Source organism: Haliotis rubra, unplaced genomic scaffold, assembly GCF_003918875.1.
Source record: "Haliotis rubra isolate DU_JTF1 unplaced genomic scaffold, ASM391887v1 Scf1111, whole genome shotgun sequence".
NCBI classification, from domain to species: domain Eukaryota; kingdom Metazoa; phylum Mollusca; class Gastropoda; order Lepetellida; family Haliotidae; genus Haliotis; species Haliotis rubra.
This window is the reverse complement of record NW_025765017.1, coordinates 152,402-165,862: the sequence shown is the minus strand read 5'-3', so window position 1 is coordinate 165,862 and position 13,461 is coordinate 152,402. Positions and strand designations below refer to the sequence as shown.

The 13,461-nt window shown below is 37.8% G+C and overlaps 1 protein-coding gene across 1 annotated transcript; it reads right to left on the bottom strand.

Annotated features, from left to right (window-relative positions):
- Nucleotides 1-3,153: 3,153 nt before the first annotated feature.
- On the bottom strand, nucleotides 3,154-8,934 carry LOC124288548 (endonuclease 8-like 1). Its single transcript, XM_046725102.1, has 6 exons — nucleotides 8,415-8,934; nucleotides 7,297-7,416; nucleotides 6,569-6,714; nucleotides 5,891-6,043; nucleotides 4,660-4,724; nucleotides 3,154-3,946 (listed from the first exon to the last, which is right to left on the bottom strand). Exons 1-6 carry the CDS (start codon nucleotides 8,876-8,878, stop codon nucleotides 3,446-3,448), a joined length of 1,449 nt encoding a protein of 482 aa, XP_046581058.1. The 5' UTR covers nucleotides 8,879-8,934; the 3' UTR covers nucleotides 3,154-3,445.
- Between the last annotated feature and the right edge of the window lie 4,527 nt (nucleotides 8,935-13,461).

Below are 13,461 nucleotides of genomic sequence, written 5' to 3'. Positions count from 1 at the left end.
CAACTGTGTCCCATACCTCCCACTGTCGAGTCTACTGGTGCCTTAACAACTGTGTCCCATACCTCCCACTGTCGAGTCTACTGGAGCCTTAACAACTGTGTCCCATACCTCCCACTGTCGAGTCTACTGGAGCCTTAACAACTGTGTCCCATATCTCCCACTGTCGAGTCTACTGGAGCCTTAACAACTGTGTCCCATACCTCCCACTGTCGAGTCTACTGGAGCCTTAACAACTGTGTCCCATACCTCCCACTGTCGAGTCTACTGGAGCCTTAACAACTGTGTCCCATACCTCCCACTGTCGAGTCTACTGGAGCCTTCACAACTGTGTCCCACTGTGACATCTCCCACTGTCAGGTTTACTGGAGCCTTAACAACTGTGTCCAATATCTCCCACTGTCGAGTCTACTGGAGCCTTAACAACTGTGTCCCATACCTCCCACTGTCGAGTCTACTGGAGCCTTAACAACTGTGTCCCATACCTCCCACTGTCGAGTCTACTGGTATAGAATATAGGATGTCAAGATACCGAACATAAAGTATCATCCCTTTCATATGCACATTCTACCCAGTTTAGGGTACCAGTAGACCTGATAATGGGACATACGGGATATATGTGGGTACAATGTGTGAAGTCATTTCTTGTGTGATGTTGCTGGAATATTGCTAAAAGTCGCGTAAAACAAAATTCACTCACTCATGCATTAAATACACCCGTGCATTAATTAAGTACCACCCTATTTTGAAAATAAGATGTGATGCTACAGAAAAGTTAGGGTATAGCCATCAATTTGATCAACCTATAGTTAAAGAAGCTATACCCATTAACAGTTTTACAAATACCACAACCTTTCCTATTCTTCATGAAAGAATGTGTTGATGAAAATTTGATGGGACTGAATTTTTACCCAAAATAACTATTCCTCTCCTGCTGAAACTACACAATTAAATTTAGTTTGCCCAAAAATAATAATTCTGTTATATGACATTTACACATCAAGTAAGCTTTAATTATGCATAATCAGGAAGAACCCGAAAATCGAAGATTCAGACCTTTTCCCAAAAATCCAGATTGCTAATTGACAAAAACTGAAAAAGAGCACAGTAATAAGATTTTGGAATAAATATTTTATGATTTTGAGTTTATTGTATTGAATAAACACTTCTCCTTGCCGGACACTGATAATTACAGCTAAAATTCAATTTGTTTTGGTTGTAAAGCAACTTGTACTAAATTTTAAAATTGTCCCTTTTTTTAGTTTGACTGTAATTACTGCCCAAAGAATCAAATTTTCCTAAATCTTAGTTTACAAACTTTCATCTATTCACAATAAATAACGAATTTATAGGCCACATAACAATCAATTATTAATTTCACTTTTCAAAATAAGGTAACTTGTTTTAGGACAGGACAACACCTGTTTTTGATATAGGCAATTGTCCTAATGACAGTACAAGGTAATTTCAATGATGTTTTCGTTTTTAAAATTTTAAATGCTTGCTCTATCAAATTATAAAGGTTATATTTCGGAAAGCGTTTAGATTTTCATTTCAGACAAAATTAATTGGCAAAAATACAGGGTGGTGCTTAATTTATGCACGGTTGTATATATAGGTTACTGTGTCATAAAAAACCCACATCGTGCCATAATTGGGTCTCTGCTGTGATTGTGTGTCAAAAAGTGAGTAAGGTAGGTAGGTCTAAGTCTACTTTGAACAAGAATCAAGGATGATTAACATATTGATCAACCTTACAGTACACTGCCACCCCAAATAGCAAGGAATGTGTGTGAGTCGTTTGGTGGGCAAAACAAGAATATTATACGTATGTTTCACTCAGTTTTCTCATCCATATATTTTATTGAAAAACCATATACACAGTTTACACATTTTAGGCCCTAACAATATTCAAATATATACTGAGGAAAAAAAATAAGGGATCATATGAAAGCACAAGTGTTCCTTTATTTGCTTGTATATTTCCAAAGCATGAGTTGAGTTGAGTTTTACACCGCCCTCAGCAATATTTCCAAAGCATGAGGGGCGGTGGGGTAGCCTAGTGGTTAAAGCCTTGGCTCGTCACGCCATAGACCCGGGTTCGAATCCCCACATGGGTACAATGTGTGAAGCCCATTTCTGGTGTCCCCCGCGGTGATGTTGCTGGAATATTGCTAAAAGCGGCGTAAAACCAAACTCAGTCAGTCAGTCCAAAGCATGAGTTGAGTTGAGGTTTACACCGCACTCAGCAATATTTCCAAAGCATGGTCCAAGACAACACCTTTAGGTGATGATAAGCAAAGATGTCCACATCTATTTGCCCTATAATCCCAATGTTGTTAGAACTGTATAATGTAACACACACAACATTAACAGTAAACGGATGTGAGGTTAAATTTGACTGTACCCACAAAATCATGAGGGTGGGGTGGGATTGGCTAAGGATATGTGAGGAGATGTGTGTCTGGACACTTAAAGGGGTAGCACACAGATACCATACTTCAGCTTCACATGGTTGGTTGGTTGGTTGGTTGTTTAATGCCGCACTCAGCAATACTGCAGCTAAGTGGCGGCGGTCTTGACCAGACAATCCAGTGATCAACAGCATGATCATCGATTTACACTATTGATAGGATGACATGTGTCAACCAAGTCAGCAAGCCTGACCACCGATTAGTTGCCTCTTTCGACAAACATGGGTTGCTAAAGACCAACCCAGGTAGTTTCACATGGATGCCCCATACACTGACTGAGTTTGCTTTTACGCTTTTAGCAATATTCCAGCAGCATCACGGCGGTGGACACCAGAAATGGGCTTCACACATTGTACCCATGTGAGGATTTGAACCCGGGTTTTCGGCGTGACGAGCCAACGCTTTAACCACTAGGCTACCCCACCACCCCTAGGATGACCCATACAGACACCATATACCCTGTGAGATGACCAATTCTTCTTTTCCCACTTTGGTGGCGCCTCTATCAGAGTAACAAGTGAAATCTGTAAACGTCATCTAGTATGACGCAAGATGATTTCATCCACTGACCTTTTGTCCTCCAAGACAGGTGCATTATCCACTGGACAATACCAGCTGTTTCCAGAAACATTATAAATTGGCGTGTAAATTTTTTCAGACTACAGAAAATAGAAGCCTATAATATGTTGTTACATTTATTCACTAACATACAATGAAGTGATGAATGGTTGATGAATGGTTGATGAATGGTTGATAAAGGGTTAATGAACATACATACAACAGTGCTCACCTCCACTCGCATCACACTTAATGAGACTCATTAATTCTCCAATCGGCTGAACCATTACAAGGATTTTCGTCATACAGTTTAAAACATTTTGCCTGAGGTCAACAATAAAATGGTGAAGTCAAATAAACAGATCATCTATAACCCACGAGCACCATTAATAGTTTCAGGGAGGGTCCCTGATATATTACTTTAATCCAGAACTACAACTATGAAATCTCTTTTGAATTTGCCTCGTGCTCCTCTTACTACTTTTCAACTGTGTGACTGAATCGTTCACATCCCCAGAACTAGAACTTGTCCTGGACTCTGTGGAGGTGGTCCTGGTGCTCCTCCTTGCTCCACCCTTGACCTTGACCTTTGTCCCATTCCCAGCACTGGTCAAGCCATCCCCAACGCCTTTGTCTATTTCACCTGATTTCCTGTGCCTGCTTGGCTTCACACTGGAGGACTGGGCATCTGTTTCTTGTGATGAGGATGATTTGGTTGTTTTCTTAGTCTTTACATTCTTTGGTTTCACATTTTCAGCTGATTTGGACTTTGTATTTTTTTCTGTTTTAGCTTTCTTTGATTTTGGTTTTGTTTCCTTTTCTACTGTGTCTTGAAGCTTTTTTCTTGTCATTCTGCCCTCTGTTTTTGTTTTCTTTGCTGGAGACTGGAGGATCTCTGGCATTTCTTCTCCTGCTTCCTATAAGCAGTGAAAACATCAAGAGATTGTAACAAGGTCAAAGACAACATCTGACAATAGGGACATTCCAGTACAGGAACATTCAAGGTCTGTGATAGCTTAAACATAGCAAACGTTTCTTTCAGGATAGACGTAGAGTGATAGAGAGTTGTCTCCCTTGAAATGCTTTAATCATTGACCCAGTTAAATTATAAATATTATAAATTTCAACAAAAATTCCCATACATGCTTTCCACTGATTTGGGGGTGACTAATCTGTAGGGCTGGGAAAATGATCGATAATGGGAAGTATACTTGATAGGAATAATATATTAATGATTATCGATATGAAAAATGAGTTATTGATAAATTTTTACATTAACTTTTGTGGCAGAAACAAGATTTAATTTTCTCACACATCATACAAATGTAGGACTCAATTCTTGGTCTGCTTCTTGAATATGTTTTGTTAGTAGTCCATGTAAAACCACTGTCATCACTCACAAGTGATGTGAAAGATATATTTCTTTCAGACGATTTTGGTATTTTTGCTCAAAGTTACGTCTCGCTATTCACTGATAATTGATTGATATTTAGTTATCGATTATCAATCACTGTGATCTATATCGATAGCTATTTTCTCATAAATTTCTCTCTGTCTACAAATATTGCTGGAAACAGCACAGCATACTTGCCCAAGACACCTGGGTGTAGCTCAGTTTATGACAACTTACCAGCATCTGCTTTGACTTCCTTTTCACGATCTTGGAAGTTTTCTTTATCCTCTTTGTTTTTTGTTCTGAAACAAATTAGACAAGAAGACAAAGTCATCAATATCCCCCGCAATGGCAAAATACTCTTCATGATTATGTCTACGAGTTATGATTATGTCAAACATTTAGGTGTGTATATAGAAAAGTGGAAGGAGAGTATTGAAAGGTTTTTACAGTTCTGCTCCAGAAAAGAGCACTATCACCAATTTCAGTCTAAGTCAAACTTGTTGCCATGGAAAAGCCAAAAATATTTTATTCAGAAATCCAAAACTACCAAAAGGCACCAGTACACCACCAGATCTATGTATGTGCCAAGTTTGGTGAAGAAACATTGAACGGTTTTAGTGTTCTGCTCCGGGAAAGAGCACTACCACCAATTTCAGTTTGAGTCAAACTTGTTGCCATGGAAACGCAAAAAATATTTTATTCAGAAATCCAAAACTACCAAAAGGCACCAGTACAGTGTCAGAGCAATCTATGTGCCAAGTTTGGTGAAGAAATAGTGACCGGTTTTAGAGTTCAGCTCCGGAAAAGAGCACTACCACCAATTTCAGTCCAAGTCGAACTTGTTGCCACGGAAACGCCAAAAATATTTTGTTCAGAATTCCAAAACTACCAAAAGGCACCAGTACACCACCAGATCCATGTATGTGCTAAGTTTGGTGAAGAAATATTGAACGGTTTTAGAGTTCTGCTCCGGAAAAGACAAATGTGCACGGACGGACGGACGGACGCACGGACAGAGTCCATTTTAATACCCCCCGCAAAACGTGTTGCGGGGGATAATAACTGAAACATCTATTTTTCATATCCATGGATCCTGTTTTTCGTTATGAAGTGACTTCAAGAGATTTTGCTTTAATGGGAGTGAGCGAGTATGTTTTAAGCAGCTTTTAGCAATATTCCAGTAACATCACTGAGGGGACTCCAGATATGGCCTTCACACATTGCACCCTTGGGGTTGTTATGGGAACAAACAATAAAACCACAATTAGCCACTCAGGGGGCAAGAAAAGGCACTTGCAGTATATGTGTTAACAAGAAAAAGAGCAAAGTGGTGGGTGTGTTGTTGTTTGTTAGTGAGTTAAAGCCCATCTTAAGAGTCTCATTAAAGTAAACCCATCTGTTGACTACGAACAAGGGAAGGGAGGCAACTCAATACAGCAAATTAACATTTCTCGTGCGGCCTTACCTTTTGGCACCATCGGTCCAGGGTCTCCTGTGAACCAGATGGTTCTCTTGTTGTGGTCGGCCATGTTCTTCATACTGGGGTTGTAGTAGCACTGAAGCCAATCCATAAACTTGTTCATGGATTTCGTTCCATACAGACCATAGCTGGTGGCACCTGCAACATTCATAACCATATTCATGTTACCATGGAAACTAATATCAGAGGAAACTGTTTTGGTCAGCATGAAAGAGTGAATGTTTCAAAACAAAAGGAATCAGAACATTAGAAAATTCACATCATATTTGTATAGAACTTTTTGAGAATTACATATTTTAATTAAATCTGCTTATGTATGAGTGTATTAATTATCTGGGTTAGATACAGTCATCTGTTCCCATGTCATGAGACTAGTGACTGATTTCTCCACAAGACAGTTATCAGGATGGTAGTTGCTTATGTACCACAAATCCGAGATCAGATGTGGATGACTTGGACTACCTTCCACAGCAATGGGATTTAATGAGCAATCAAACCAGAGGTTGATGCTGTCAACACCGTATCTGTGAACAGTCACTCAGGATACAGAGTAGACCCTGCTTCAAGGTCATCCAACCAGGAATATGCATGCCTGGCAGCCATTTGGTCACCTAGGCAGCACCAGTATTGATTTACTATCTTTGAACAAGCTGAAGATTTTACCTATATTAATGACCTCCAGAGGTAAGATGTTGCACAATTGTAGGATGTCTGGACTCTCCGACTTGACCACCACTTTCTTCTCTTCCTGACCAGGGGACAGTTTCTCCAGCACTGACCGGGCACACTTAAATGGTGGCACTCCAGCTCTGTCATGTACAAACATGAACTCAAGTACATGTCTATCATTTTACATACATTTCTTCACATATATTGGCTGCCAACATCAGTTTACAATAACTATCTAACATACACCATGTTACATACAGTAGTTTCAAAAGTAGGTTACTATGACAATCATCAATTAAATCACTATCATGACATGAGAAATCTGCAATCCTTCGAAACACTTTAATGGTGAACTGGTGAACAACAAGTACTGGTTGAGCACTTACTAGATATACATACATACAGTTTTACCAGTATTTTTGCTCTTGGACCTAAGTGTTCAGGAATTCTGCTCAAGGACCTACCTGTAAAGTATTTCATTTTCTGCTTTAGGTCCTACCTGTACATGTACAGTATTTCTAACCAGGGTTCTACCTGTACAGGTATTTCTGCTCAAGGACCTACCTGTAAAGTATTTCATTTTCTGCTTTAGGTCCTACCTGTACATGTACAGTATTTCTAACCTGGGTTCTACCTGTACAGGTATTTCTGCTCAAGGACCTACCTGTAAAGTATTTCAACTCTAGGTTCTACCTGTACAGTATTTCTGCTCTCAGACCTACCTGTACAGTATTTCTGCTCGGAGATAGTTTCCAACCCCATTGAAGTATTTCTGGTTCAGCAAAACTTCACAGATTGGTTTGTTGAAAGCTGCCTGGTTAAGATTGTCCAACACGTTTTGTCTGAAATGGCACCATTTGAATAAATATGGATAGACTTAAGCAACTGCCTGTGGTGGGGGTAGTGAAAGGGGAGGCTTAAAATAATGTGTGTGTGAAAGCGAGTATAGGTATGGAGCAGACAAACCAAGGGACATGATCAGGAAAAATATGGATTTAGTGTTTTCTGGAACACCTAACTTAGGGACACAACTCTGCACTAAGTATTGTAACGCCCTTTAATGAGTGAATACTGCTTTATGCCACTTTTAGCAATATTCCAGCAATATCTTGGAGGGGGGCATGAGAAACGGTCTTTGACACATTGTGCCAATGTGGGGAACTGAACCGGGTCTTTGGCGTTATGAGCGAACGCTTTGACCACTAGGCTACCCCACCGCCACGCAGCACCCTTGACTGAGCCACCTGTGCCTCCAGTGTTACATAGATAGTGAGTGAGTTTTGGTTTTACGCCGCTTTTAGCAATATTCCTGCAACATCACGGCGGGGGACACCAGAAATGGGCTTCACACATTGTACCCATGTGGGGAATCGAACCCGGGTCTTCGGAGTGACGAGCCAACGCTTTAACCACAAGCTAGGCTACCCCACCGCCCACTACATAGATAGTTGTCATGGGGCAGATTATCTTAACTTCACTGTGAGAAAAAGGTTTTAAATGTTTTAAAAAGACAAACAAATAACTGAAAGTTTTTTTTAAATAATTCCAACGCTTTTCTTGGCAGTGACAAAAATTCAGTGTGTGATAATTTTAGACCATTTGATATTTACGTAAATAGCAAAATATATATCAACTGGAAGCAAAAGGATTGTATAAATCATGATACATATGTTATTTTTAAATAAGATAACTTTTTACGGTCTAAATGTCAGTCTGTAACCATGGAGACAATATTGGCTACAACCAAGACAAACCTATTAAACCTGTATATAATTAGCTTCCGATGAATACACCGTTTTTGAAGTGTAATAAAGAGTTTTGTCTTAAAGATTCTGAGTACCTAAACGCCGGATATTCGAACATCACACACGGCCCTCGATCAGCTGCCCAGTCCCACTTCTCTGTCCACTTCCCAAACCGTCTGTAGTCGACGAAACTCAACACTTCAGGATTTGAACCTTCGGCCTTCTTGGTGTAGAAATTCAAATGAGAGTGCTTCTCCATTTCATCCACGCCACAAAAATTGAATTTCCCAGACATGCCAAACTGAAACATGATATCTACGGATCGTGGCGAGATTGCATGCTTCTTTTTGTCCTTGCTAGGACTGTCACCTAACGCTGTCAATGTCAATTTCAACTCCTTTCCTCTCGAGGAAGCCGATATTGTGTAATCGGTGTGATCCCAAATGATGTCTTTACTCTTATGCACATCCGATTTCACGATTTTCCCCGCAAATACTCTTCCTTTACAAGCAAAGTTGACGAATCTACTTGCGAGGTGAAGCTCTGGTCCTTCTGGCATTCTGATGGGAAGAAATCGCTACTTCCAACAACCGTTCACACGTGTTTGTGTTTATATAACTGTGCATAAATAGTAAGAGTTACCTCCCTTTTAACACTCGCTTGCGATGGCTCGGGCGCAGCATCCACTGAGCTTTTCGCCATAGCAACCAGCTAATTTGCATATCATGTGAAAAGAATTGTTTGTAAACAATAACATAACAATATGTATTAGTTACATTTAAAATATAACAATATTTGGATAGCATCAGATTTCTGCGGGAGACGATAAAGCCACATTACTGATTTGTATTGACTGTGTAGGGGCCTAAGATTGATTGTATCTAAGATTGCTCTGTGTTAGTGGCCACTGCATGATTGTATCTTGAAAGTTACTGTAAGGTTTTGAGATTGAAAATGGCCATAGAATACATATTTTTAAAATCTTGATTATTTAACCAATTTAAAAGCCCACCTTAATTGTTTGTTAGTGTTTCTGACCAGAATATCAAGGGTATGTCAATTTAACTTTTTTAAATTCTACTTTTGGATTTGAATAAATATCTACTGTATACTGACACCAGCATGAAATTGAGCATGAAATTGAGTTGAGCACGAAATCTTTTTTATTTATTTTTTATTTTCATCTTTTTATTTCCCAGATGTTCATATACATTATGTCATACATATGTTTTTGTTTTAAACATATTTTATTCATTCAAGAAAAGGATTGGGCACAAGTTATCCAATTTAGAAAAGCCCTCTCCAGATAATTACACAATTCATCTTACAACAAAGTACACAAGTGACAGACATAGGCTAGGATATGTACAACAGATGTTAACTGAGAAAGCGTTTTGTTTGAGTGATATAGATATGTACATATTTGAAAACGTTCTGGTTTTCAGTGATTGAGAGACCTGCATTGCCATGTAAGATAAGATTAATATCAATCAGTGTTCTATTTTTGACAATATGTTCTAAAGATTTTAACAGTTTATGTCTTTGAATAGTATACAATGGACATTCAAGGGAGTAATGAAAAACATTCTCACATCTATGGCCATATTGACATGATGCGTCATTTTTTACATTTATTCTATATAAATAATAATTAAGTGTACTCGTCATATATCTTAATCTAGTGTGCATAACATTGAACTTCTTTATTCCATATGAATAATTTTTACTTCACGTGGATATAAGATTTAAACGAGGCAACATAGTCGCAATTTCTAATAGCTAAGGGAATATTATTCCACACTTTAACTGTTGATGGAATAAAAGATGACGTTGAGTACCTCAGTCTTGTATATGGTTGACTAAAGTTATTGAATTTTATAAAATAATGTTAATTTGCGTCTACTCCTACTCTCAGAAAGTAAATCCCATCACGTTTCATAATACAATGAACTGGAAGATGCATATCTTGGAAGACCAGTAACTATGCCCGCTGCTTCAAGTTGAAGTTTTTCTAATCTTTTAGCTTGTTCAATCAAACATCCATCCCATACCTCGCATGCTTACTCAAAGTGTGGCCTTATAAATACAGTATATATTTTTGCTAGTGTTGTTCTATTTAGTAAGAACTTTAATTTCCGAAATGCTCCAATTATTTTAGATGTCTTTTTGATAATGTTTTCAATATGATGATGCCAACTCCCGTTAGACGTGAAGATTAAACCCAGATGTTTATGAAAATCGACTGTTTTTATATTGCAGTTATCAAACTTCAAATTAATGTCTTTTCGGCCATCTTTCAAAGTAAATAATATAGCTTCAGTTTTTCCGGATTGTAAGAAATTAACCAGACCTTTGCCCAATCGCTTAATATTTCTAGATTTTCATTCATGGCTCTTTCCATCACTTGTTTGTCCTTTGATAAAGTTGCCAGTGAAGTATCGTCAGCGAAAAGCCGACTTATACAATGTAGCTTATCAGCTATCTCATTTACATACACAATAAAAAGAAATGGGCCTAAAACTGATGTCTGGGGAACTCCTGCTTTCAACACCATAGGCTTGGATAACGACCCATTAACAAAGACTGATTGATTGCGATCAGTTACATAACTATTAAACCAATCAAGGAGTTTTCCACTGACTCAATACATCTCTAATTTAAGCATAAGTCCTCTGTGCCAAACTCTATCAAAGGCCTTTGATACATCGCAAAAGACCATAGTATTCTTTGTTATCGAGTGATGTACAAATTTGATTATACATTTCTACAAGTTGATGTACAGTAGAATGACCTCTCCGGAAGCCTACACTGATATTTGTGTAACAAATCGTTTGACACAAAGAAATTATAAACATGCTTAAACACAACTCTTTCAAACAACTTCCCAACACAACTAATAAGTGAAATTGGGCGATAATTTGATACAACCGAATGGTCACCTTTCTTGAATAAGGGGATAACATTTGCATACTTCCATTGGCTAGGATACACACACAAATTTAGTGACATGTTAAGTAATATGCACAGGAATGGACTTATGGAATTAACAGTTTTTCTGAGTAAGTGGCGACTAATCTGGTCTGGCCCAGCAGCTTTCTTAAGAGGTAGACATTTAATGATATCTGAAACCTCATTAACTTCGATTTTAATGTTTCCAATACCGCATCGGTACGTTTGTCAAAATGTGGTAAACATGTGGTATCTGCACCATTTAAATTAGATATAGACTCAAAATATTCATTTAACATATTAGCTTTATCAAAATTTGAAAAAGCTGATTGACAACCTTCATCTGCATTTCTTTTCAAAGCGGGAATGAAGGAAGCAGAACCTGACGTCTTGATCAAACTGCGTAACATTTTCCAATATGATGATTTATTTTCACCATTGAGTTCGAATACAAATTCGTCAAGACTTGAATAAAAATGTTCTTTTGCATAACATTTCATATTATTAACTTTATTACGCTGCTTTTGCATTTCATAACATCAGTTTCCTTCCGTGTTCTCCTAGCTTTTATTCCTGAGTCGATCCCGCTTCCTAATTTCACGTCGAATATTTGAGTCATACCATGGTTTGTCATTTGATCTTATCATCACAGTTCTAGAAGGAATACATTGGTATAATCGTTAAAACGTTCATAAAATACACAGCAAGCATTTTCAACATTAGAACAGTCAGTAAACAGTGACATCCAATCCGTACTGCTAACAAGTGCATTCAGTTTTTCATAATCACCATTATTGTAACACCAAACTTTTCTAGGATATGCAGCTTTAGTTGATCCATGTACATCAAGGCTGACAAACGTGCCTTTGTTATCACTTATACTTTTATCAAAATCAACAACACCTCTTTCAACAACATCAACTACGTCACTAACAACTATTGGATCTAAAAGAGTGCTGGTTGTCTTGGTCACCCTTGTGGGTTCCGTTATAACATTACGTAAGTTTTTGTCTAAGTAAGATGTCTGTTAAGTTTAGATTGGCTGTGGAAAGTAAGTTTTCATTCAAGTCACCGACAAAAATAACTTTACTTGAAATATCTAAAGCACCTTCAATGCTATTGTCAAATCTGCTCCAAAAGTTGGCAGTATTACTTTCAGGTCTGTAAACTGTGTAAATGATTAATGGTTTTTGTGGAAGAAATAGTTTAACCCATACAGATTCATCATACATATTTTCAAGATTTGAAAGTCTGTCAAAAGTTAATATGTTCATATAAAACATACATATACGAGTTAGATCATACAATAGGTATTCTACATATTCTCATTACATCTATTCTGGTGTCTACAATTCAACTATTATACATATTATATTTTTAATATCAATACGTGTGATGTCCTATTAACTTATGGTGCGGTACTGAAGCTTATACATTATATATTTGCACACCAGTAAACGAAGTGTGAATATTATTTGTAAATGAAATGCATCTACGTGCTTGATAGTATATGAAATCCTTTTATAACCTCGGATCCTGGGTCCTGTATGTCTGACAGAGTACTATTGAACTCACCCCTGTATGTACGAAAGTACATGGCAATTGTTCTATTGAGTTCACGTCAGTATGTCAGGAAATGTACTTAATGTAAGCTACTTTAATGGGGAACGGGTCAAAAGGGACAAAAGGAACAAAACTGGAAAAGTCAAAAGGGCGAAAGAAAAGTCAAAAGCCATAGATTAAAGTCAAAAGGGCAAAACTGTTTATCTAAAACATCTCCGAGTGGTTTGTGTTTATAATTTATGAACTCGTATAGTCAACCATACAACTTCTTTGATTGGCATTCTAGAAGATGTGTAGATGAAGAATGAGGACTATTTTTATGGATATACAGGCCGCTTTATTCTGTATAGGCGATGTTTCGACACAGATTCTAATGTCGTTGTCAAGCATGTGGTACATGAGAAGTAATTTTGGGTGATATATATAGTATACATAAGATGTTTGGACAATAGATGAGGGATGAGGCGAAAATGAGATGTTTTTTACAACAGAAGAGGTTGATAACACAGGATTAAGTAGGTTGACAGGAAGCTTCTTCAACCATACAACTGTTTATTTAATGATTACCAGAGGTTTTAACAGAGTCACTGGTGACAATAACACTAGTCAGTAATCAAAACAAGATTAATG

Excerpts from the sequence above, each read along its gene's own strand:
- LOC124288548 (XM_046725102.1), bottom strand. The coding sequence starts at position 8,878 with ATGCCAGAAGGACCAGAGCTTCACCTCGCAAGTAGATTCGTCAACTTT. Across the intron at positions 6,715-7,296 it reads CGAGCAGAAATACTGTACAG|AGCTGGAGTGCCACCATTTA; the intron begins GTAGGTCTGAGA and ends TGTACATGACAG. Across the intron at positions 4,725-5,890 it reads TGGACCGATGGTGCCAAAAG|AACAAAAAACAAAGAGGATA; the intron begins GTAAGGCCGCAC and ends AATTTGTTTCAG.